The sequence below is a fragment of the Poeciliopsis prolifica genome, unplaced genomic scaffold (genome assembly GCF_027474105.1).
Source record: "Poeciliopsis prolifica strain line A6 unplaced genomic scaffold, Auburn_PproV2 SCAFFOLD023, whole genome shotgun sequence".
Lineage (NCBI taxonomy): Eukaryota > Metazoa > Chordata > Actinopteri > Cyprinodontiformes > Poeciliidae > Poeciliopsis > Poeciliopsis prolifica.
Window position 1 is genome coordinate 284,700 of NW_026562398.1, and position 27,561 is coordinate 312,260.

General features: G+C 38.1%; 2 protein-coding genes across 2 annotated transcripts; one reads left to right on the forward strand and one right to left on the reverse strand.

The window, feature by feature from the left end:
• Positions 1 to 663: 663 nt before the first annotated feature.
• Positions 664 to 6,643, forward strand: capza1b (capping actin protein of muscle Z-line subunit alpha 1b). The gene is made up of 10 exons (XM_055046268.1): positions 664 to 833; positions 2,170 to 2,233; positions 3,052 to 3,103; positions 3,276 to 3,339; positions 3,429 to 3,635; positions 3,708 to 3,787; positions 3,911 to 3,989; positions 4,826 to 4,897; positions 5,008 to 5,070; positions 5,168 to 6,643. The coding sequence occupies exons 1-10, from the start codon at positions 795 to 797 to the stop codon at positions 5,306 to 5,308; spliced, it is 861 nt and encodes a 286-aa protein (XP_054902243.1). The 5' UTR covers positions 664 to 794; the 3' UTR covers positions 5,309 to 6,643.
• A 964-nt stretch (positions 6,644 to 7,607) lies between these two features.
• On the reverse strand, positions 7,608 to 25,701 carry LOC129370336 (CTTNBP2 N-terminal-like protein). Its single transcript, XM_055046267.1, has 5 exons — positions 25,598 to 25,701; positions 22,257 to 22,364; positions 13,480 to 13,731; positions 12,919 to 13,026; positions 7,608 to 10,488 (listed from the first exon to the last, which is right to left on the reverse strand). The coding sequence occupies exons 1-5, from the start codon at positions 25,664 to 25,666 to the stop codon at positions 9,211 to 9,213; spliced, it is 1,815 nt and encodes a 604-aa protein (XP_054902242.1). The 5' UTR covers positions 25,667 to 25,701; the 3' UTR covers positions 7,608 to 9,210.
• Between the last annotated feature and the right edge of the window lie 1,860 nt (positions 25,702 to 27,561).

Below are 27,561 nucleotides of genomic sequence, written 5' to 3' on the forward strand. Positions count from 1 at the left end.
ATGAATAATAACAAGAATGTTTTGTTGTCATTATTATCGCTATTCTATTACAATTAATTTGAATAACAAAGTTAAAGTGTCTCCTCTATCGTGGCTTTTTGACTGAACAAAACAAGTTAACTGAGTTTATGTTTATAAATAAAATTAAATCAAGTTGGCATTTTTTCAAAGATAGGTTAAGTTCAAGGATAACTCAAGCACACTTCATTGTTATTTTTTATCTAAATAATCCCTAGTGCTTCTATGAAAATAATCTATGTAAAAATGATTAATGGACATTTGTACTAACAAAACTAGTAAACAGCCTATTCATTTGTTCGGAAACCCCCTTTATTCAACCAAACATCGAGTTCTAAGACGAATTTGCCACTCACAAAATGGCGGACACACTCACGACTAGACGACATCTAGTCTTGTATATCTACTTTCCAAATGCAGCAGAAACTGTGCCTAAAACAAGTTAAAGGATCCAGTTCCCCAAATAATAATAAAACATTTTATTTTTATTATTTATGTAATAAAAAAATAAATCTACAAGTAACATGCCACATCAAAGTTCTTTTATTTTGTCGAACAGGAAAGAAGACAAGAATGAGCATAGCTGGCTCTAGTTTTCATTTACCGTTTAAAAGGTTGTTCCACTCTGCTTATGAAGTTAGACAAAGACGCATACGCATTTGTTTAAACGAAATTTAAATAATGGGAAGCCCTTTTGTGTAGGAAATCGATGGCAGCCGCTGCAGTGAAGCTGTCAGTTAGCTGGGATAGGTGGGGTTATATTACAGGAAGCCAAGATGGCTGACTTTGAGGAGCCGCTGTCAGATGAAGAGAAGGTTTGAATGCTAGTTATTTTTGATTCTGTTTATTTATCTTAATTGTATTGTGGAATAAGTTATTAGGTTTCATGCATTGAATATTACGGGCTGGGAATGTTATGTCAAAGTGCCGAAACTTATTGAAATTGTAAACTTGTGTTAAAGCTATCATTAGCTAACTAGCCCATGCTAGAGAAGCTTGGCTAGCCGCGGTATCAACTGATCAGCAGGGTGATTAACCTGTCCGACGCCCTGTTCTAGTAACCTGACTGAAGTCGCTGCTTACTGAAGTACTTCCTCAAACTGTATTGCGGTTACCACAATATTTTTTTTTTGTTCCAAAATGGGTTAAGTAAGTTCCCCCTCATAAAAAGAGTCAGCTAACATTAGCAGCTAACGTTACTTTTGCTGTGGATTTCTGGGTCAAACAGATTCAGTTGCAGCTCAAATAGTTCACGAGGCTCGACATCACTATAGACACTTTCAGCTCAGGGTGAGCTGCAACAGTGGCACTTCACTTTACATGAACTCAGGGACTGGCGATGTTCATAGAGGAGGTAGTAGGAGTCTGAACTGCCATTCTGCCACGGAAGGTAAATCGACATATATCGTCCGTAAACAAACAAAGGGGATTTTAACAAGGCTAAGAGGCGAGCTTGGCGACATTCCTCTGATAATATCAGTGAACTCTCCATGGGTCTGTTGACTTTGCGCTGTTAAACAGAGGTAAAGGTGACGCTACTGTTTTTACAAAGGTACAAACAACTCAAAAAATTTTTTTTAAAATTATCATAAGTCGTTTGTCTAATAGATATCAGAAATGAGAAGAAATTATCCTCAAACGCACTGATTTTTATACTCTTCAGTTACAGTTACTGTGCAATTGAATACCCTTTTGATTCAATATGTCTATTACATTTTTGACCTTTTAACCATTTTAGTCAGGCAAAAAATTATGTTCATTACTGTGTAACATATTCTCATTGTTAAACTGTTGTCCTTTAAATAGTAATACATTTAGCTTGTATTGTTCTTCAAGTTAAACATTGTAGTGACACTTTTATCAATGCTTTCATGAGTTCAACAGTGGAAAGAATTTTTTCTGCACAGTAGAAAAATCTCAGTAATAATGTGTTTGGAGTTTAAATACTGCTGTAGTTTATTATTATTATTATTATTATTATTATTATTATTATTATTATTATTATTCCAGGATAAATGTTTTGTATTTTTTTCACAGTATGTTATGGAATCTATGAGGTTGCCTAGACTAGTTATTTACTATTTTTTTTAACCAATGGTTATTTATTTTCAAATATATAATAATTGTATGAATTAATTTATTTTATTTCAGGTCCGCATAGCAGCCAACTTTGTGACTCATGCTCCACCTGGAGAATTCAATGAGGTCTTCAATGGTAAGAAGTTGGCAAGTCCTGAATGTTTCAGGACAAGGGGGAAAAAAATCTGGCAATAATCTGACTCCAGTAAAATTGACTATTTATCAATGTGCCTCAAATTACACCATACAGACAGGGAGGGCCGTTTTATTCACAAATAACTAAATGGATTCTGTTATTTTACCAATAATTACAAAATTAATAAACACTTTATCAAAAAAATAAAGATCCCCATGAAAAAATAGTCAGATCTTAGTTTGTAAATCATTTTATTTATTTTGAGATTTATTCGTTTAAACCTTCATGCAGATGAAATTGGTCGTCTCTCAGCTCACTTCACTCTGACCAGAGCTGCCACACTGTGAAATCCCCAGCACTTTATTTAAATATAAGCCAGGAAATAAAAGTACAATATAAAGTGTTACAAAATAAAACACTTGCTATGACATACATTTCATTTATTTATCAAAAATAAAAAAAATGAAAAGTAGAAAGGAAGAAGTTTCTTTTTTAAATATTTTTGATTGGGACACTTATTTAATGGAATGCTTATAAATAGTACATAAGTAATAGTGTGTAATTTTGAGCGAAAAGGCTTTCCGTACACAAGTGCATTTGTCTTTAATAGCACTTTAGTAACCCGATACTGAGTCAGAAAATGTCTCGATGTGAATGGCAGTCAGCAGGTTCAGATTGAAGGACTTCTCAAGCTAAAAACATTTACATTAAAATGATGATGTAATAATTATTTCAGAACTTAGTAATGAGTTTTTATTGTACATTTTTAAAATTGTTTGCCCTCTAGAAAGCACTTAATGGTTTCTCTTTGTCTCTAGATGTTCGGCTTCTTCTTAATAATGACAACCTCCTCAGAGAGGGGGCGTCACAGTAAGTAACATTTAACCTTCATCAGAAATGCAAATAATCATTCAATCAATTTGAAATTTGTCAACATCATGGTTCATATAGTGATTTGAATGGGTTGTCTTACAGTCTGTGCAAAGCCTATTCTTTAATTATTTAGATTTTTTAAATGTCATCTTTGTTTTTGTTCAAACAGGTCATTTGCCCAGTACAATATGGATCAGTTTACACCTGCCAAAATCGAGGGATATGAAGAACCGGTACGCTTTGTTCAGAAAACTACATAATAGAAAAAGTTTATATGGAACAATTCTTCAGTATTCTTGTTGATTTACTCTTTTTTTCCTAGGTCTTGATCACAGAGCATGGTGACTTGGGTCAGGGACGTTTCTTGGATCCCCGTAACCGTTTATCGTTTCGCTTCGATCACTTGAGGAAAGAGGTCAGCGACGTTCAGCCGTACGACGGAGAGGGGGCTCTGAGAAGCTGGAGAGATGCTTGCGATACTGCCCTTAGTGCCTATGTCAAAGAGCACTACCTTACAGGAGTCTGCACGGTATGTTGCACTAGAGCCTTGGGCTGCATAAAATTGAACCTTTCCTCTATTTTTCATATCTGTATGTTGCAGGTGTATGAGAAAACAGTTGATGGTCAGCAGACGATCATAGCCTGTATCGAGGGACATCAGTTTCAACCCAAAAACTTCTGGTACAGTTTTCTTTCTGAAAATAAATATTTAGTATCACATCCAAATCTTTTAATAAAGGTAACTTTACCATGTAGCTTTGTGTTGTCTGCAAAGTAATGCCTGCTCTGCTTTCTCCCAAAAAGGAATGGTCGCTGCAGGTCAGAGTGGAAGCTGACTCTGGGTCAATCCACAGCTCATGTGGTTGGAGTTTTGAAAATCCAGGTCAGTGAGGGAAACTAATTTCAAATCAAGATTACATAAATCATTCAAAGTAGACTTGCAACATAGAAATTTGTGATCAGCTTCAAGCAGGACGTTACCAGTATTTTGAAGGATTTTGAGATAAATTTCTCTCCAATCATGGAAACAATAAATTAAATTTCCTGTCCACATTTTTGTAGATTGTTCAGCTGGATACTCTTACAAAATTGTATAACGAAACTCTCAGAAAAACTACATTGGATGCCCCATCCAAAAAATCCTTGCTTATTCCATAGAATGTGCAAGAGAAGGGATATTTCACCACTCAGATGGACCAGTGGTCCTCAGTGCGGTTCCACAGGACCCACTGTCCTGCAGGTTTTTGATTAAACTGTGGATCCTGGGGTTAGCGTGATATGAGGAAATAAGTACTGCAGCTCAGAGCTACTGATTGTCCAAAGCTGACACCTGTTTAGTCTTGTTAATTCTAAGGTTCAACCATTGTAATTCCATGGATTTCTTTTTGAAGGCAGGTTTTTCCTGTAGTTCTCCTTGGAAACCTTAGAATGAAGCAGTTCAGTGACAGAGTGCCAACCAACTGTGTAAACCTGTGTGACATAGAGTTACTCTCACCATTTCTCATGATCTGGGAAGTACTTCAGAAAAGTTTCGTAAAAGTTGTGTAAACCACAAAAGGTTTATTTTTCTTTCATTAGTAAAATGCCTTATATTTCAGTGATAATGTTGTTGATGTGTTTCAAAGATATGGGACCTTTATTGGGAGTTTTGTCGAGGTTATGGACTAGTATTTAAACATCCTAAACACCGGCCTAATAAAGCATTATGTCTTTGTTCAGGTGCATTATTATGAAGATGGGAACGTCCAGTTGGTCAGCCATAAGGAGGTAGAAAATTCAGTACCTGTGACTGTAAGTGACAGTTCTGTATGATCTCATTTATAATCGGCAAACAGTTTAAGATTACTGACTCAGCTGCAGTATTAGAATACAACAGGATGATTTTATGTTTTATCTTGCAGAGTGAAAGCCAAACTGCAAAGGAATTTATTGACATAATTAGGACTGCAGAAAACGAATACCAGGTATGTATTTGATATTTTTATATACCTGACCCTACACACTTTGCGATCGTTCGTAAAAAAACATTTTAATATTGGTACCTTGTTTTGTTGCCCTCAGACTGCAATCATTGAAAACTACCAGACCATGTCTGACACGACATTCAAGGCCCTGCGTCGCCAGCTGCCCGTCACGCGCACCAAGATCGACTGGAATAAGATCTTAAGCTACAAGATTGGCAAGGAAATGCAGAATGTCTAGAAGAGGGTCAGGTAATGACCAGGATGATGCACACTCCTGTGGGCCCACAACCCATCTATATATGCGCAAGGACTAACCAAAGCATAACTATATTAATGCGGGGAAAGAAAGTAAAATAAAAATGTAACTCAATGTTTGCAGACAGTTGGGCACAAATATGTCTGCTGTAAGGAAGGTGTAGGTATTACAAAAATAACAATAATGATCATGGTTTGGAGAACGGTGTTACTTTTTCTTTTAATCTGCGTTCGGACAGTGCAGGGCTGTGCTCAGGACCGCTTCATAAAATAAAACTGTTCTCTGTTTACTCCATATCTTCAGGTTACAAAATTCTGATATTCGTCTTTGTGAAACTAATCCCGAGCTTTGTTCAGAGTTAATGCTCTCTGCACACAGGGCACAAAGCAGCTGCTAACAAAATTCAAGCACACAATCTCATATCAGGGTTTGACTTTCGTAGAACGTAAATTTTCTTAAAGGTTGTTTTTCTTGTCATTGTTTACCTTGCATGATTGGACTGAAAATCAACTTCACTAGTGGATTTGTTACACAGTCAGGAAAGGAAATTCTTAGGTTCCATTTCAACAAAAACGTTGAGCAGAAAGAGGGTTATCGTATTGCTTCTCTGTAATACATAATCCAATTGAAATTCATAGCATTTAAAAACGGCACAAAGCCTGACACAGCCCTGTTGTACAAGTGCTCCGACAACTTTAAGTTTTTCTGTCAGGTTTGAGGGAATGTTCACTTGTTTTCTCTGTTGAACTCCACTAATGCATTATCTCTTCGTTCATGCAAATTGTGACGACTGAAATAAGATAAAGCCACCTCTGCTCTGCTGCATCCACTAAACATCCATCTTCTCTCTTTTTGGAATCAACTTTGCTGTAACTGGTTTTCCTTTTTTTAATGAAGGAAAGCATCTTCATATTAACCAAAATTTATTTGCCAAAATCTCTTTCCTATGGTAAAGAACTCCCATCTTCCTACTCCTGTGTGTAAAATTTCTGATTTTATATGCTGTCTTTTTGCTGGAGTCTTAGTACATTGCACTCATAATAGTTCTGACTGTGTATATGTTAATGCCAAGTGAATGCAAAGCAGTCACCATATGGCAAGATGATATACTGTAAATGTAGCGTGACTCCTACCAGGCAACATCATTCTGTTATACATTTCTTATGAGTTGGCTGACAACTGATCAGTGACTTGTTAGCTATGCTATGTGCTGTGTTCAAACCTCAATATACAGTATAATACAACTGTATGCCGATCAGTTACAAAGTTAAAGACTGTACTGCCCCATCCTCTTCAAATAAACTGACTTACAATCCATTTATTTACTTCTTTCTTTGACAAATGTAAACAAATATAAACACAATTGGTAATAAAGTATCTTTTCACTAGATGAGTAAAAATACAGATTTTAAAAAGCACTTTGAATATAAACAATTAATTCTTATTTCTGTGTTTTTGGTTTGTTTTTCTTGTTTCTGGTATCAGCAGAAACAAGAGCTAAAGCCTCTATAGATGCTAGTTATTGAGCAATATGACTGAGTTAAAACTGGTTCAGCCTTGTGTCTGAGAAGGAGTTTCATGACCATGACGGATGACACCAAGAACGGCAAAGCTGAAGCAAACAGTGAGAATGATTGTCAACAGTCATCATTTTTTTTCCATCTGATTGGTTTTGGTGCATTTATACCACTGGTGAAATGAGCTGAAACCTGAAAAGGAAAATGATACACAACTCTGAAAGAAAGCAAACAAACGAGAGTTTAGTTCCGAGAATACCTTTGCTAGTATGAAACCAGCTTTCCTCTGAAGACCTGTAAAAACTTTACATGCTGAAGATATTAATTTCTACTCTTTGAGGTTCTCAGAGCCAACTGAACAATCAAAAAAACTTGTTAGTTAGCAAACTCATCAACTGATTCGGACTAAAGAAAACAAACATTGTGAGAAAAAGCCCTAAATGACAGACAAATGTTTGTTCCAGCTCGAGGTATTTTGCAAGTGTGAGCAGAACCTGGATAAACATCACATTTAATAATGAAATCTGGTGATTCCACTCTGTAATGGTCGTCTTCATGAACTGCTTCTATATGTAGTCATCTTTAGTGATGCCATGAGAGGCTCTTGCCCATAGAAGTTTGCCCAAAGTATATTTTATCTTTGTTAAAAAGCGATTTAAAACGAATCAAATAGAAAATCTGAAAAGGTGAAAAGGCAAAAGTGTTTCCATCAGGAGACATTGTTTTATTAGTTCAGACTGTAAGAAAGACAGATGATTCATCACTTGAAGGAATGGACAATTTATTTGAAGCACTGAATACTTCAGAGTGTTAATGATATGAGCATTTACTAATGATAAAAGAACAGAACCCGTTGATCACTGTTTTTAAAATAAAAACATGTTAAAAAATAAAGTGGTAGACCAATAAAATAATCTTGTGTGTAGTTCTTCTAAAAGACACAGTGCTATATATAATTGACACACATATATGCAGTATAAATTGTCACAATTGTGTTTCAAAGTATGAACATTAAAATATTTACTGTGAGGCATAATGAAGCAACATTTTCAGCTTGTGTAGAGCAGAATTCGACGTTCCCTGGATATGCCGTGTTCATAAAAAATGTGTCGATGTCGATGCAGTGCAAAATGTGCTCTCCCTTTTTCAAGACAAGTCTCAGTGTTTTCATGACAAGTAAAAACAAACAATCCATGCATCAAATGTTCATTCATAGGAAAAGGTTTCTTGACATATTTACAATTAAAAAAAAACAAAAAACAGATGTCGTCCATCTCCATAAAATTTGCATAGGGACTCACAATAAAAGCATTAAAAACCTTTTTTGTCTTTGTAAAATTGCAAAAGCTACATGCTTGCTATGCTCTGCTAGCCAAACGTCTGAAGAGTCGATGCAGAAGCAAAACCAAAATAAAGAGGATTTCTCAAAGTTGTTTGGCGAGTAAATTCATAAGTGAAAACAAAGAGATCACAAGCTCAGCACAACTCCATTCTGTTTTATTTGTCAGAATTTAAGCTTGGTTTTACTGACGGTTGATGCTCTAACTCATAGTTAAAATTCAGAAATTTGACATTTAGGGTAACTACATAATGATAGCAATATAAAAAAATAACTAAATCCAATTAAGGAATTTGCAATCTCTTTTAAGTAATTTTTACCAATTGTTTCTCATGTTGTGCCTTTGAGGTAGGAATACAACAAACCATGCATCCAGTATACACCACCTTGAAAATACATTCATACTTCAAACTTTTTCATATTTTCCACCTTATAACCACAAATCTCAATGTACTGTATTGAGATTTCAAGTGATATACCAATGCAAAGTAGTGCATTATTGTTTAGCAGACAAAACACCACATAGTTCACACTTTATTTTTTACAAAAAATAAAACTAAAAATGTGTGGGTTTTATAATGCATTCACCCCTTTTTACTGTAATACTCCTAAATAAAATTAATGCGACCATTTGTCTTAATTCTGCTGATTAGTAAACTGAATTCCTCTGGGTAATAAATTAGACCCAAATATTTATCGAATATTACTGAACAAACAGCATCACCAAAACCAAGGAACACAGCAGACAGTTCAGAAAATGGTGTCTGTGAAAACTATTTACTCGGAGGATTAGTACACTAATGCTACTTTGCACTAGCCTATCTCGCATTATGGCTACAACCTACAACACATTGATGGTTGAAGCTATAATGAAGCACAATGTGAAAAATGTTTAAAGGGTATGAACATTTTTTACAAGGCATTTATATTTTCAATGCTAATATCAAATGTCTTAAACTTAATTAACATCAGAAACTGAAGTAGCAGATTTCTTCAACAATTAGCTTGCTCGGTCTGGACTTTAGGCACTAGGATAAGACCAGGTCTGACTCCTTGGCTCCCTCCTGCCCATTGCTGCTGTGCCCACAGTTCCCCGTGAGCTCTGGGAAGAGGCTGGTCCGAGCAGAGTGATTTGGGGAACCCGGAGTTGGACTCATGCCAGGCCTTTTAGGCGGAATTGGAGGAGGATGGGTCTTCTCTGAACGAGGTGTGAGAGGAGAGCGAAAGCACGGAGATAATGGCCCTGAAGAAGGCGACCTCCCCCCTGTAGGAGATGCGGCCAGATTGCGGTAGTCTGTGCCAAATGGTGAGTTGCTAATTGGCGCGGACTTTACTCCGGCCTGCTGGCTGGTGAAGCGGGACAGCACCTGAGTGACTGTGCTACGGGCCAGCTGCTTCGCCGGGCTGTGCTCTGGCGGAGGAGGGGTGGATGCAGTGGTTGGAGAGAGGTCTCTGGGGGAAAGAGGCCCACCGTGCTGCTGCTGCTGATGATCGAGCTCGGCCTGACTCTGGAACTTGTGTCTGGCGGCCTGAAATCTCTGATTGACTCCAGCCTGGTAGGACTGAAGGAAGCCCGGGCTGCCCAGACGCTTTGCTAGAACTGGAGAGGAAACGGGGGAGGAGGAGAGGGAAGAGGAAGCCGTGCTGGAGGGAGAGTGAGGATGAGGAAAAGGGTGGATTGGGGAATGGAGAAGGGTTCCACCTCCATTATCCACTCCATTTTCTGCTCCTTTCACTTCATGTGCTAATTGTTCTATCTCTTTAGGAGACTGAAGGCCATTGACCTTTGACACAGTAGAGGATTTTGAAGTAATCTTTCCATCCAGCTCAGTCTGAACAGAACTGGACACCATCTTGCCCTGTGACTCCTTCACCTCTGTAGCAGCCTCTTTTACCTCTGTTTTACTTTCCTGAGGCTCAGCCAACCTTTTTCTAAGTTCTTTCACTTGTTTTTCAAGCTCTCTGCCCTTTTCCTCCTCTGCCTCTAGTCTGACTTTCAGCTGCTCTCTTTCAGTATCAAACTCAGCCATTTGCCTCTCCGACTTGACCTCCAGCTGGGCCACCCGGTTCTTCTCGTACTCGAGAACCTGCTGGAGCTTCTCGAGGGCGCGGGTCTCTTCCTGCAGCAGCATGTGGAGTTGAGAGACCTTCTGTGCCTCCTCCTGAGCTTGGCTGCTGGCCTTTTGGAGCTCCAGCGTCAGACTGGAGGAGAGCTGCTGCTCCTGGGACAGCGACTCCTCCACCTTGCTCACCACTTGTGCCTGTTCCTTCTCCAACCTCTGCACCGTTGCATGCTCCACCTCCAGCTGGAAAAGAGAAACAGAAATGTGAAGGCGAGCAGATCTTCCGCTTTTGGCCACAAGGAGGCAACAGTGTGCTGCTTGAATAAAAGCTTTTTTATTCTTTTCATTGTATTTCTATTTATTTTTTGCACATAACATTTTCAAATCCAAATTATCTTTAATTTTATCCGTACTCTATGTGCTGTACAATAAATGTATTGCTGTATTTAGTATTCATACTGTTTATGTACTGCCATTCATGTAACATCAAATAGCCTAACTGACGCTGATTAGACACTATTTAAAAGTTCAATTTACTTTACTAAACACATAATCTAAATCTGTAATTTTACATTTACAAAGTTTTACATTTCTGGTGGGAATTCGAGGACGACTTCTATCTAATCTTTCCTGGGCCTCTTTAAATATGCTTTTGATAAACAAACCACACCTGAATCATAAAGAGGTAGGATAATAAAAAATAATTTAAAAAAAACATGAAATATGGGTCATCAAAGTGTCCGAAGAGGCACAGAAAGGAAGTCATTGTTCATGTTTCATTTTGTAAAAGAATGATCTGCTTGCATGGCATTTTCATGGACAGTCCAGTTGTTTTAGGTCATCAGAGGGCGAATGGGCCGGTTCGAACCTTTGTTGAGTATTAGAAGGAAATAGGAGGTGCTGAAATACAACCATGTGTTTGAAAGGAAAAAAAAACACCAAGAGAGCCTGAGGAAGTCGCTGAGGGGACCCTGTGTTACATAAGGGCCCCTGTGTAATTGTGCGCTCACAGCGTGCGTTTGCCAGCTGACCTTGCATTAGACGTGAACATCCATTATCAGGTTTCCTGAGGCCATCAAGCCCCATGGCTGCTGAACAATGGCCTCTTCCTCATCTGTTTCCCATGGAACAGTTATGGGCTTGTGCTTACAGTAAGAGCGCCTCTCTGCGTGTGTAAATTTGATAAAGGTCAAGCCCTCTCCACCCTTCTAGGTTACACAGAGGAACTACCGCTGACGCATCTCTGCTCACTTTGTTTTTGATCGCAGCAAGAATATTTTTTAAAAAGAAAGCATGCAGTGCAGACAGTCACGTGAGACAGAAACAGAATTGTCTTCAACAGATGTTCCCATCTACAGCGTATTACACAAGTGCTCGCACCCCCTTAAGCTTTTTCATAGTTTGTCACATTACTAGGCCGCAAACTTCAAAGAATTTTGTGGAGGCTTTATGAGAAAATCCAGGGGTCTACCACAATTAAAATCAAAGCAGCCATTTCTGCCCTCTGTCTATCCAAATATACATCATCTAGAGCCACACATCCTACATGCCATTTGAAAAAGCGATAACTTCTAATTTTTGATAAAATGTCTACTATAAATTTATCAACAACAACAAAAAACTTGTGTAAAAAATAGGTTTGATCTGTTTTCTTTCATTTATTTATTTTTTTTTCAAAATGATGTAAAATGGCACAAAGTTTTCAACTAAATAACAAAAATAAATAAATCTAAATCACCAATCTGTTGTGAAAATTCACTTTTACGAAAGCTTTTAAAACCTCCATTTGTTATAATACTCAGTTTAAACAAATTGGTTGTCTGTTTATTACTTTTTAGCTGGAAGCTGTGAAAGGCCCAAAGAGCCATTTGTGGCTCCAGAACTGAAGGTTGCAGACCCCAGAGACAATCTAAAACAGGGTCAAAGGAAAATCATCAACGGTCTCATCATTAAGTGTCTAAAATGTGCACAAAATACTTTTTTGTGTTTATTTTTGAATTCCGTTTTGTGATTTAACTTAGTTATGACAAGGGATTCTAGGGATAGACTTGGTACTGATTAAGAGTGGAGCTCCACAGAATGTTTAGATGCTAAAAGAGTTTTTTTAGTTATTAAATCATGTTCTGAACAACAGTGATCAGTTCATTTGTACAAATCCACTAATGACGTTTTGTCTTTTTTTGCTGCCTTCATTTCAAATGTTTTAGTTCAGTCTTTCTTGGTTTCTTGATACTTAGTTGAACAGAGCTACTGTAAGTGAGATGCTATTTTGTTTTAAACCTCATTCCGCTTTAAACGTCTCCATTACTCTCTCCCTGACAGAGGCTGTTTCCTCACAACGCTTCAACTCGACCTTCACAGAGCAACTGTATTTAGCTAATACGAGCTAATATTAGATGCCGATGGATAAAATTTACGAACAAAGTCACTTCTAAAGGCAATCAGAGTAAAAGGCTTCAGTACAAATGCATTTTAACAGTGTATCATTATCCTTCCACTTCCACAGTTGCGAACCACTTTGTGCTACTGTTTCTTATAAAAAGCTGAAAAAAAGCCCATTTCATTTTGTAGTTTCAAAGTGACAAAATCTGAAAAGTTAAGATGTTTTTACAGTACAAGGCACTCACATAGTAACCGTTTTCTGTAAGCTTGACATGTCACACACACACACACCTGTTGCAGCAGCTTATCTCTTTCTGTCTCGAGAACAAAGACATAGTCGGCACGCCGAGCAGATTCCTGGACATACCGCTGTTTCTCCTCCTCCAGAGCGGTGATCATCTGAACAAGATGACAAGATGACACAGACAAGCGATCACATTAGCAGCTAATGTGTAGACAGGTTTAGTGAAGAGCATGAAAGCGATGTAATTCTCGTTAAGTAATTCACAGGTAAAGTCAGGGAGCAATAACCTAGTTGTAAACAAAAAAAAAAATAACGGTAACTAATTTTCCGGATACTTAATCACTATCAAGCTTGGTTTGTATCATATTCTTTCTCAAACTGATTTAGTCCATCTACACGTTTATATAACTCCAACAAAAATCAGATTTGCAGTCAAAATAAAGACAAAACCTCCCCAAAGCCATGAAGCTGACCACTAGATACATATTCTCACAATAAATTCAGTGAACAAATTTCCTGCCTTATGTGACTTTGGCCGCGTTGCGACCTCAAATCACAAACCTGAAAGATGAACTACTGGCTGCACATGGGCATCGTTTGCTATTTACCCTCCTGTGTCTGCTCTCGGCAGCAGCCAACTGTCCCATCATCCTCTCCTGCATCCTCTTACAGTGAGTCATGACCAGTTTCAACACAGCCAGAGGGTTTGGGCCCACCGCCCGGCCGTGCAGATGTGCTTGGGGTTGCCTGATTGCGGACTGGCGCTCTGCGGCTTCTTCGTCCCGCTGAAGGGCCAGGAATGGATCGCTGAGGTCATACTGCCCATAGCGGTCCTGGACAAACTCATCTCGGTGCTGAGCCTGAGGACACACAACAAATATGTAGAATTAGGGACTTCTGTTAAGTATCTGAGGAGGAGGAGGCTCACCTTTAACTGTGTGAGAGACTAAGCATGTTTATTTTTAAAAATGTAACAAGAGAAAGGTTTTCTTCTCATGAAGAAATATAGAATTATAATAAAAACAGAGGCAAAAAGAGACTACGTTTTTAAAAAGCATAGGAACAAATTGTTAATTCCCACTTGTGCTTTGGCTGATGACATCACAAGAGGAACAGGACACAATGCTAAGTGGAGACTTGTTGGATTTTAACTTTCTGAAGCTTTTCAGTTACATCTGGTAGACTTCACAAGCTGCCACCATGTGGCTTATTGTTGCAAAGTTTTTTGTTTTTTTGGGAGGGTTTTTTCTAAAATCCAGGCAGTCAGGTATATCAGAGACGTTTCGTTTATTTAAATCAGACATAAACACATCTGATTTAAATAAGAACATGCAAATGAGGAAAAATGAGGAAAAATCAAGATAAATAGAATTACCATAGTAATTTGTCTTTGTGAGAGTATCTTGTTAAAAATAATGTTTACAGTTACCGAAAATAATTAGAAAAACTAGCAACGGCAGGTTGCGATATAGGTGACAAACTATATCTAATAGTTTGATCTATTTCACTGAAAAGCCTGTGCACTGTCGGTGCACAGGTTCCCTAAAATGTTGTTTACATTTCATTTTCGGAGGACACAGGCTCAGAAAAAAAGATGTGCCGGCATGTGTGTGCTCGTATGTGTTCATATGTGTTCAGGAAGTCTGTGCCGGGTGCTGTTATCATCAGCATGAGAGCAAGCAGATGGCCGTTCCTATCAACCTAAACACAAAGAGATGAGACACTGCTATCCAACCCCCACATGGGGCAGATGTTAACTCCTCCCTGGAGATGCAGGGGTGAAGAATTGAGACATTAAACATCTTCCTTACTCACAAGCATCACTTGCTTCTAATATATATATATATATATATATATATATATATATATATATATATATATATATATATATATATATATCAAACCAAAAATGCAGTTGTTTAAAGGCAAACACTAAACTATGGCTAAAAGAAGTCTTATAGGAAACTAAACTTTAGAACGCATATGTTAAGCTGTTTTAAGTGAAACAGTATGGGGCCTCATTGACCTCCACCCTGGTCACAGTGTCATCAGGGGGTCTCATTAGCTTCACAACAGTTTGTTGGTTCGAGTTCTTGGGGCATTCAGGGTCAGTTTAGTGTCTCGGTGATTAAAGCACGGGCGGAAGAGTTCACACCGTTTGACATCAGGACACCTATAATTTTCTCCTTATGCAGTCCTCAGCAGAATCTCTAGTCCACGAGCTTACACTGTGCCACTAAATGTCGCTCCGTTCTTGAGTCAGACCTCCTCATTTCTCAGGTTTTTGTCAGCTTCTTTTCCCGTGTGCCTCCAGAAATTGGCCCGTTTGAACACACATTTACTCCCTGAGGGCTCGGAGCGAGAATGGTGTGTTTGTGGCTTGTTCTCAGTTTGAACCAAGACTATGGCTCTATGCCAAAAAAACTTAACAGAACTTGCACTCTTTCAGTTTTTTTTTTTACAGTATTATGCTTTGTCTGATACAGTGCTCTTCAAAGCACGATCCACAACTCTTGTATTGTTTATACTTTTGCAAGAAAACTGTTAATTCATTTGTTAGTAAGCCAGCATGTTTATGTGCATTTTACTTTGAAGTAGACATGCAAAAAGACAAAACTGTGCTCTTCTATGGTTGCCCTTACGCTACAGGCTTTAAATAGACCATTAAACACTGCACTTCAAGTGTGTGCAGAGTCTCAGTCCTACATGAGGCTTTTTTTGTCAGTATAGGTCTGATGATAATGATAGGGTGTGCTTTCCTTTATGACAGGGCACAACAGGCAAACCCTGTCGGCTGTCAAAGTCTTATCCCTGGCCGGCAGCTGATGACAAATGCTCCTTATAGCAAGTCGTGGGAAAGTACACATTATTTGTGAATAATTTCCAGGTGTTTTTTGTATTCGGGATACTGTTGAATTTTAATAAATGTACCTGAGCGTGTCACCTTCTATTGGATTCCTGCAGCAAGAGGTGTGAATTTGAAAAAAAAAAAAAGATTTTTTTCACCTGGAAACTCTGTCATTCACCTACAGCCTCAGGGGGAACAGGCCTCTGTAAGCTGAACTGAGCCACAGAGTCCTGTTCCCCCAGTAAGTCTCTGAAATGACTGTCAGATAATGAAGTCAGCAGTGAACGTGAACAAAAATCCCAGCAGCGAAATGTACGAGTTGCATTTCTCCAATTACAAGTCTCAAGTTCTCATTCTGACTCCCAGCAACTATCGCTGGCAAAGAGCAAAGGACATTCACACACCTCCCATGGCTTGCAGAAGTGTCTGTACCTCATGAACTTATCAGATTTTGTCACATTGCAACCACAAATATCAATGTCTTTCATAGGAACTTAATGTGACAGACTGACACAAAGTGACACATAGCATTCAAAGGAAAGCAAAATTGAATTGTTTTAATTAATTGCTTCTCATTACAAATACAAATCTGAAAAGTGCGGTGTGCATAAGTATTGTGAACCTCCTTCAAAGGATCACAAATTCACATCCTTGTGGCTATCTCTTATTAAACAATTCCAGTTCAGTCAGGTTGCAAAGCAACACTTTAAACCTCACCTCACATTATATTTAGGTGTGGATATTGATTGCGCCATCCTAGCGGATAAATACTCAGTGATCTAATCTGATCTTTTTCTAGGTGTGGTTGTTTGGTTTTATATTGTGATGCTGACAGGCAAACCAGCCTCAAGCCTACTGCAGCTCCGAATATGTTTTCTTCCATGACGTTCTTGCATTTAGTTCTGCCTGTCTTCACATAAACTTTGAAACAGTTATTTGACCCTGTTAAATAAATTAATCAATAAATAAATAATAAAAAAAAACATCCACCAAACGTGACGTTGCCGCCATATTTAGTCATTATTCCCTGTGCAAGTCACATTTGGGCTGCGCCACACACTGCTTTCTAGACCATACTGATAGTGCATGACATACATCTGCAGACTGATTCTTCCATCTGAGCTGTGAATGCCTTATCATCCCCAGGTTATTGGGATGACATGCTATGAAGCATTGCATCCACAGTAATTATGATTTTGCAGACACTGGTATTGTACATTTCAAGCATGTTTTAGCATGCAGGTTCAATCATCTATATTAAATGGAAACAAAACATATAAATGAAAAGATTCATTTAAATTAATAAAAAAAACATTTTCCCATTTGGATGCAGAAACATTAAAATTTGACATTTTGGAAATTCTGAGTCTGTTAAAACTGACAATTCATGCCGACATCATTACAAGCCATTCGTCTGATATACACCACAGTAACCTGCACATATCTGTTTTAAAATATAATTTTGCAAAGAACTTTTGAAACTGTGACAATATTAGGTTTAGACATTTTCTAAAACTTTAGTCATTGATGTCCTGAAATTCAATCATAATTATTCCAGCGCTTATATAACTGTTATGGTTGATATGGTTGGTGCAGAAGATCTGTGTGCTCTTCTTAGCAGTAGTATGGTAAATTTTAAATGGTTTTTTTAATATTTAACTGAATGACATGGGTAGAGTAACATGACTTGATTTTATTTCACAGATATTGTTTTATTATTTATACATACATTTATTATTTTTTTTGCTTTTGTGTCGACTGTGATTTGTGTTTGTGTTGTGTGTCTTTGTGCCATTATCAAAGCAAAATTACCATTTTATGTAAGTTTAGTGGACAATAAAGGAGTCTAATTCCAAAGTCTAAGCGTTTTCTCAAAAAAAAAAATTATTTACCACTGCTATTGTGAAAAAGTAAAAGTTATCAAAGGAGGATGACTAAATTACCACCTTAAAAGTGAAGAGCTACATTAGCTGCTGAAACTAAAATTCCCTGTTTAGCTGGATGAAAGGAAACCTAGAAAAAATAACTAGTACTTTCGTTTATAGCTAAAAATGTAAAATTATATAAATTGCCCTGTAGTTTCATTTTTAAATGTCCATTAAGCTCAGTCTTAAGTGCTCCAACTCCTTTGAGATTGAGAACTAATGGCAGAAAAATGAACTTGTCTGGGCAAGTGTTCCACTTCCAGACAATACTTGGCCCAGGAACAGGATTAAAGTCTCTAAATAAAAACTGGATGAACTGCAGAAAGACAGAGCTGAGATTGTAGACCTCTCCTTTATTAAGCGTAATTAGCTGTGTGCTTACAACGCAAAGCGTATCCCCCGCACCTGCCACCCACACATTAACCACAGATGGCATTTAGATAAACGCAAAGCACCAAAACAAACATCTCAGAGTGATGTTTAACTGCCTCAAAACCACAGTTTCTGACGAAACAGAGAAGCAGCTTGTTGTCAGCCTTTGCACACACTTTGCTTTGGGTATAACATGTAGTGTCACTGGGTGGAGCAAGGAAGTACTTTGGTTTATCTTCAGAAGGAGTCAAATATTAAACTATGTGGCAATTCATTGACCTGTTGCCTGGGTTGGCCTTCAGGAAAATTTAGCTGTTTATATATTTGCTGTGAATGGCAGTGTTAGAAGGACATTTAAATAGGGACAAATGAGCACATACTAAGATTATGTTGCTCTAATTGGTGAACAGTTACTGCAGTATAATATGCATTGGTGCCACCAGGTCAGGCGTAGCATAACATAACATAATATACATGATTTCAAAGCTTCAATAGGGAACCTTATTGATACTTTCTGCTCCAGTTTTCTTTTTAAACATGTCCAAATTGGGCTTTGCCTCTCGAGCAGCTTTAGTGTACACACTCTTATCTGCACAGCCCACTACTGCCAGGCTCTATTGTTTATGGAGTCAGGAAAACATGTCAGCCTGCAAAAATAGACAAAACATTTTAGGACTACAGGATGTGACATCATGTGGAAAAACAGCAACAAAAAAAAAAAAAGGGCTGAGAACGAAAGCAACAGTTCGACCACACAAAACGTGTTTCTTAGCCAAACAAAACAAAGCTGTCAAACAGCAACACACCTCAAATCTATAGGTGTGTATCTGAAGAGCCAATGTGCAGGGATAAATTGAGTAAGAAGCTTGCATGAACTTATTGTCAAAATACTAACTTGGGGTTTTAAATTATTTATTTGAACTGTTATGTGTGTGGTGGGCTAATATACAACACAATTTCAAATGCTTTTATATTGTGAATTTTCTCTAAAAAAAACCCCCCAAATGTCTCAAGTTATGATGCTTTCTGTTTGAGGTAAGGCTTTGAGAGAGCCAAAACAGAAACCTAAATCTAGCCTGCTATATTCAACTCAAAGCTACTCAAAGCTAATTGTTTAGCACCAATTCCCTGGTGGTCTTTTTCTTTTATTTCATCTATGCATCAGTAATATCTGCAGTAGAACAGACCCACAGAATAATAACACCATCACCATGCTTATCAAGGAGAGTTGGACACAGTGATTTAAAAGATTTAACCAAATTTATCCAAAAAACCTTAAAGATGCATGTATAATTTCGACCCTGTGAATTTGAGAAATCCTGCAAAAATATTTTTATTTTACTGTCTTCAAGGTTTATGTTAGATTTTCAATCCGCCACAAAAAAAGACAATAGCTCGTATAACTCATTATCTCTCTCCCCCTCCAAATTAGTTCACACAGGGTAATTATGAATGTAAACAAACCTCTAACCATGTGTTATTTGGCCTGTAAACTTGCATTTCTTTTCAGCTGCAGATAATCTGTCTGTACTGGATTTGAACTATGATAATAATAGCTCGAGATCTCTACAGATAAGGACGATTGTCAGCTTGAAAGATACGCCACACCTCTTGGAATGTAGAAGTTGCCTGGTCTAAGTACGCAGGAATTTTCCCTCTAGAAAAACTGCTACTCCGCTTCCTCAGCAATGAGAACTGGAAAAGGTACAATCGAGAATCTGTAGAGACAAGTCCCAAAGGTGATGACATCTAGCTTACATATGAAGACTGCTCTACTGCCTTTTTTTTTTTTTTTTTGGGTGGGGGGGGGGGATGATGGGGGCGGTATTTTGTGTGATGGAAGACCTACAATCTAATACATATGTATACCAAAGAGGGTCTGTGTATTGCACAGGTACAGTACATAATTATATTGAACACATAAGATAAGTAGTCAAGAACTGCTTCAAGACAAACATTACAGCTAATGCTTGCAGCAAAACATTCAAAATATAAATAAACATCACAAACACCTAATTGGTGATTATAGATGGGATTTATTTACTTCCCGACTCACCCTGGAGATTTCCTATACACTAACTACCCCAGCTATGACCAGGCAGCAATTTGCTGCTCAGGGCCTCAGCGGGAACAAGGGAAGTCAGTCATTTGAGCCTCCGACACAGTTCATCCTCTGATCAGTAAACAGTCAACAGAGAGGTTGTGGTTAAACATGAAAAGTGTCCCCCACAGTGTGGCTGTGTTTGAATGTGAGGGAGGGAGGAGAACATGAAAGCAGCTTTACAGTGCAGTTGTCCTAGGGGTATCACTGAGTGAGTCTATCAAACACAGCATGCTTCATATTTCAGTGGGTTTTGTTGGTGTGAATTTTTGCCATTCCATTGAAATGAGGTTCTTTCATACTAGTGGCTGCAAAGCCTTCTAGATAATTTACTCCATAAAGGCCTATATAGGGAGTCATGATAGATATTGTCTCTCTTTCAACTTCAATTGTCATAACTTTAGATCGAAAGTGAAGTATTTATTTCCTTAACAGTTTCCCTCATGCTCAGTGCAGCTGCTGTTAGTCGTGAGTGTGAAAAGTGGCCGGCAGCATGGAGAAAGCTAATTGGACCAGACACGTACACTGACAAGCATTGTTCCTGGGGGAAAGCTGCGCTCTTTCACTTGAGCTTGAGTGAAAGAGCTGCAGAGAACTGAATGAGGGGTTTAGGAACAACTGGAGAGACAGTCCTTTATCAGCGGATGCCACAGAGATTGTTGCTGAGTTACATCCGAGTAATGTGTGCTTTGGCGAGTTAAGCTGTCCAAATTGACAGCGTTCACATGCTGACTGGGTCAGTTCTACCCACAAAGGAAGCGCACCATGCATGTTCCTTCTTTCGTCACATTCAAAGCCTGTGCTACGCGTTCCAAGCTCAGCTGGATGCAGACAAGACGACTATTGTAAGGTCTGAAGCATGGCATTGAGTCAACATGCCACATGTATGGGCCGGTTTACTGCTATCAAGATTTTGCAAAGTTTCAAAATCACAAACTTTTCTGTGAAACATCTTTGATGGTTCATAAAGTTCTGATTAATGAGACACCATGCGTGCCTGTGACCGGAGATTTCTCCATCAGTTTGGTAGCATAGAGTATCATCTTTCCCTCATCTGCTGCACTTAACTGCTGGTCAGCTGGCTGAAAGAACACTTGTTTTGCTTACATACTAGACAAATTTGTTTGTCAATAAATATGCCGAATTTGCAAAACAAAACAAAAAAAAAAAAAAACACAACCAAAGTAAGAAAACTACAACCTAATCTATACCTCCCAGTCCATTCTACTGTCTGCTTGACATGGAGCTAGTGTGACGTAAGTATTATTTTCTGTACCCGTCCATTAGGGACTGCTAGGAGTCTCCACACATGTCCTTAAATAGCACAGATTTATTGACTGCGAGTGCTGACAGGACAATAACACTCCCATTCAATGGGTGGTGCCAAACACAGCGTTTTATTTATTTATTTTTTATTTTTTTAAAAGCAACGAGCTAAATCACAAGCTAGGAATGAAAACAAAGACACTTCTTTTTAAGAAACACACTGGGGTGTGGAAATATCACGACTTACCCACAAGACTAAATTGATATTCTGATGAGAAATTGCTCAGTTCACTCTTTCCACCTCTTCCCTTCTCAGCTGACAGTGTTTTAACGAGTGCATCACTGGCTTTTATGAGCCTGTAGTAAAAGCTGTGTATTACAGAGGGCTGTGTGGTGGTTCAACTGAGCTAAATATAGATAAAAAAATGAGTTCAAAGTGTTTAACTCTGAACAAAACCTTCTGTTTATATTTGATGGAGTAAAACTGATGTGAAAACAATTTATTTCTCAAGACCCGACAACTGATGACGGATTGGTAAACCACACGGTCATATTCCACATCAAAAGACGTTCCAAAGACTGGTCTGACCAGTAATAATACTGCTGCTCTGTTGGATTAAAAGGCCTTAGAAGCCAGAATGGCCCCCGCTCCATTGTCCTCTCAAGCTCCGTTTCCTCTGGTTCCTGTTTACACATCCCCTCCCAGTTTGTTCGCATTCTTTCACGCAGAATAAAGTGAAACCTTTAGCACTAATCGATGTTTTATTTAATGAACTGCTCGGACGGCAGTTCATATTTTACGGTCTTATGGCTTTTAAATGTGGAACAAGCGTGGTGCTGTCCGCAGGGGAGATGCTGTGGTTTCAAACTCACTCTGAGGGTGTGTATGACTACATCCTGGGCCTCCAGTTCTCCCTCCAGGATACTGAGGAGAGTCAGCAGCTCTGCTCGGCTTAGAGCCTCCACGTTCATCTTCTCCACCTGAGATGAGAAAGACCAAGAATTAAACATACAATCAAACATAACAGTATTTCAGAAATATCTTCAAAACGAGAAATCAGGGAAAGCTCTGGGATTTAGACATATATTTGTGATTTCTGGCCCATACTGTCCTGCTTGTTGTGTATTTGATCGTGAGTGGTACAGAAGTGATTTACAATGAGACTCGGGGGTCCCATCTGTGGCCTGACAGTGTTGTGCTCAGGGTCATAAACAGGAAACCATTAGCATATCTGCCCATTTTGTTGCACAGGGACAGGGAACAGTTGTCTGTTTAATTCTGTCTCAAATGTGAGCAAAAATATGTATTTGCTTTAGATCTTAAGTCTAATGTTTTATAATTTCCAGTGCCTTTTATTATATTTTATTTTATTTTTTAATCTTCTTAAATCTGCATCACCGTGCTCTTTATCTGAGGTATTGTGTGATTCATCCGCTATGTCCCGTGTGGTCAGAGAAGCCAGACATGACACACACATCCCGCATCTGACCTCATCTATAAAAGTGTAAGAAACCCAAAACAGTCATCTCAAATTTCTGGAATGTGGCTGCTCCCTTCAGTGTTAATTAAATGTTTGACAAGGTATGTGTCAGCAGTGAAGTCAGATAGCCGATGCTTGATTATAATCAGCTTATCGTCCCCCCCACACGCTGTGTTTTAATAAGACACCATGGTGCAAGAGCACTACATATTCCCAGAACTTACATTATTCCTACACAAAAGTCTGTCTAATGTGTGGGTGTCAAATCAAAAACAGGCCTGACGCATTGTGTGTCAGAAATGTATTCAAGTTTTTCACATTGAAATTACTTAATTAAATATATGTTGTCAGAATTTTTACATGATGGACACAGACAAAGCACTACATAGTTGTGAAGTAAAAGGAAGAGGATTTGTTGTTTAAAAAAACTTTACACAAAAACAAAATCTAAAAAGTGAAAATGTGTTCTGTCTTGTTTATTTGGATGCCCCTAAATAAAATAACAGTTCAAGCAAATGTTCCCAGAATTCCCTTAATAGGTTTCAACCATATGCTAATAATTGTCACTATTTATACAACTGTTCTGTGAAGGCCATTAGATTACTTTTTTAGAACAAACATAAAAAATACCAAAGAAAAAAGGAGACGGGTCAGGAACAAAATGACGTACAGGTTTAAATCAGGGTTTTGCAATGGAAACAAAACCCCAAGAAAGAACTTTGAAAACAGAAAGACAATGGCCTAACTGCAAACCTATTAAGAAATGATCATCCATCTAAGCTGACAGGTCAAACAAGCATAACTGACAGAATCAGCTAAACTCCAGAGGAGCCGGAGAGATTCATAGCTCAGGTGGGAGAATATGTCGAAAAGACAACTTTTACGGTAGTTGTCTGCTTTACAAATCTGACCGTTAAAGAAAAGATAGTAAGTGTTTAAAGACAGCCATGAGAAGCCTTATAGCTCTCTTCACGGCATGTAGGAAAGAGACAAGAAACGCATAAAACGAGGGACTTGGGTCAGATGAGAGCAGAATTAACAGGAAACCTGGACTGCACATAACTCTGAAAACACCAGCCAACTTCACGCTGTGTAAATGTTTTTCTACAACAATAAAGGGAAGCTGCTGAATCTGTTTGGACTTGATGGGAATATTTATGGACCAGAAGGACAAATTTAAGAAAAAAAACAAAAACAACTTCGTATGGTGCTTTTTTGTAAATAGCACTTGGCGAAACTTTCATTGCAAATAAAGCTTTTAGAGACATACACCAAAAGAATTCCAGCTGCAATAACACGCAGCAAAATGTGGTTTCAACAAAGTGTTGACTTGGAGGCCCTGGATAGCAATGCCCATCACACTTAACCAGATTTTCTTTTCACAAAACTTTAAAACCATGTGTTCTTTTTTTCTTTCCATGACACATTATGTGCTACATTTTATTAGTCAATCACATAAAAACCAAATAAAGAGCATTTCAGTTTGTGGCTATAAAAAGTTAAAATAGTCCAAATACTTTTGCCATGCTCTAGATCTTTTCTAATTTCTTTTTTTTTTTAGACAGATAAAAAATTTGTGAAGCCAACTGCCTAATTATTTAACAAATCTTCCCTTTTCATCTCACATTCATACAGTTTCCAAGAGTTTACTTTCTAACTAAAGCATTCCCAGCACATTCTCTGACTCTTTGAAATTCCTATGTGCTTTCTGTGGCTCACCGCACATTCATAACAAAGCAAAGGAGTGTGAACTAATTTACTAACTTGTTATATATCTCAAGGGTGGCCAGTCTTGCCCAATTGCATTCTTTTAAGTCAGTGAAAACATAAGAGTGCGTTGTGGCTGTTGGTCCTAACTCCCTGAAATGATACCTGATATCACAGCTTATAAATCAACTACCATGGAAAATCATTCCAGCATTCCAGGGATACCCACACCATGGGAATACTCTGAAGTAAATTGCTGAGACCCACTTTGAAGCCCACATGCTCTTAAGTGGGAGCTTTGCAGTTTGCATAGACGCTGATGGATTACTTAGAAACTGCAATGATATTATTGAGGTCCACATTTAAAAATCGGAAATATTCAAAGAAACTTGTGGCTTAGTGGAAAAAAAAATGGCAGAGTGAGAAAGAAGAAACTGTAGAAATGTAGATATACATTTCTACATTTACTTCTTCCAGCTGTAAAGTTAGCTCAGGGACTAATCATTCTAAATGAAAGGACAGGATCCATGCTGGTAATGATTAAGTGAGTTTTTGTGCTCCACACATGATCACTGTGCTCTTTCAGGGGCGGTGGATCCACCTGCCGACATGAGCCTTTGTCTCACACATGGCCCCTATCATTATTTTCCCCAAATTGTGCTATTCAGTTCAATTGCAAAGTGACACAGGCCTCACAAATACATCACACAATAGCCATCATCCATCGACAGCCTGCAGTGAAAATGGCAAAATCAATAATGAATCATTATTGTTAAAGTACTATTACCATAGCTACAATTAAAAGGAAAAAAAAAACTGAAATCCTGTTATAGCTCAATTTATTTAACATGCAATCCAGACAGTGCATTGCTTGAAAGTTTACTTGAATTGCAAAAGGCCACTCATCGTGAAAAATAATTAACATTATGCTATTATCCATGCTTGCCTTAGAGCCAGTAAGAAAAGCTGTAAGTATGAATTAAATAAGAGATTCATGTGTACGCCGGGCGCACCGTGTGAACGTACCTTCATGCGCTCTTGTCTGGTCGCATTAATTGTTTTCCCAAAAGCAGAAACGAGACTCCACAACAGCATGAATCAATGCACTCCACTGTCACAGGCGCTCCTGCTCTCAGGCGAGCAGCGTGAACAACAGACTCTCATTGACGAGGCAGTGAGCCAATCAGCGACGCGTCGGGTGGCGCGCCAACCAATAGCTGTCGGGGTGGTCGCCAGGGGGCGGTGCTTCCGCGCCTGTGGGATAAACCTCTTTGTTTCATCAGGACGTCCAACGGTTGGATTATTGACCACACAAGTGTAAACTAGTCGAACTGTTTATTATTCTCAAACAAATGTATCCATGCTTAAATGTGTCACTTGTCCTAATGAGAGGTTTCAAATTGGAAGCAAAACAGCGCGTAAAAAAGGCTATTTTATCAAAATAATAAAAATAATAAAACAAAATAGGGAAAAAGAAAAGAAAAAAAAACAGGATCAAAATGTTTTTGCGATTTTCTTTTAACTAAAGGCATTTATTTATTTATTTATTTATTTATTTATTTATTTATTTATTTATTTATTTATTTATTTATTTTTTTGTGACCATATAAAACCGCCCAACCCTTCTCCACTCCTTCCACAACACAAGACATTCCCAGCTCAGAATGAGTTGAGCTGCCCACGATGCGTCCACGATGCGTCAACTCCCCTCCACGGCCAAACAAGAGCAGCACAACACAGTTTCTATGCAACACAGCGCCACACACTGAGGCGCTTGGAAATGTTTCCCCAGCATTGATTTGTGTGTTTTTCTATTTTTTGAGGTCAAGAAATGAACTGTATATGTTCACCTCCACTTGCTTTGTTTGGGTTTTTTTTTTTTTTTTGCTTTCACAGTCCATTGTAAACAAAGAACACAGTGTCGACCAGGATGTGACGGTTTTGTAATGGGATCTGCAGTACAAAGGGAACTCCTAAATATATCATCATGACAGTCATTCAGTAAAAGCCGAACTTTCCTTTCCTTTGTAATCGCCGTGAAAATAGTTCAATGACAGCAAAAATGTAAAGTCTGTTGAATAAAGGGCATGTCCTGAGTTTAAGAAAGTTTAGGTGCATTTATGTATTGAAATAGAGAATAAAGATGAGAATGTTAAGGTTGTATGATGGACACGCATCTTATATTGGATAAAGAAACCATCACCCCAGCATTTCAAATCATCATATAATGGTGTGCAAATACTTTTAAGTTTAACTTATACTATTAGGGTATTTATAGCAAAATATTTTTGTTCAAATATAATTTATTTGTTTTATTCTGATCTAAATTTAAAGTTCTATAAGAACTAGTACAAGTCAAAACAACACTTTCTTATGATAAGATGACAACATTGGTATGTACATTTTTTGTCTGTTTTTTTTGTATTCAGACATGTTTAGCCTTAATGACAAAATCAATTTAAGACTGCTTGTATACTAAGCCAACTTTTGGTTGTTGGAAAGGTGTTTCACTTTTTACATTACATAAAATATAAAACTTTGATGGCATTTAATCTGTCTGATTTAAGATCTGCGTAATGTTTAGTTAAGTAATGTGTCCAATTGTTAAAGAAAATGCTCCATCATCCACAAACAATAACCACATGGGTGAAGTGGATGCCAAAAAGCCACCATGTTCATACTTTTTATCTTTGCAATTTGTTTAAACCAATGGGGCAGCCAAACATTGTAAATCAAATTGCCATGTCACCTTGAAATGCATTTTTTATTAACCTCCTGCAGAAAAAAGAAAAAAAAACTATAAAGGGAAACTTGGAGATATGTTGCAGATATTTTGGGTGAGAAAAAGGGCAGCTAATTTCTTTCTTCAGACTCCACACATTCTGGATACAAACTGTTCAGACTGTGTTGCATTTAGGTTGGCACTACTGAGTGCCAATTTCCTTTGCTTTTGTTAACACGTTATATATTTACATGTTTTGAGTTTCAAA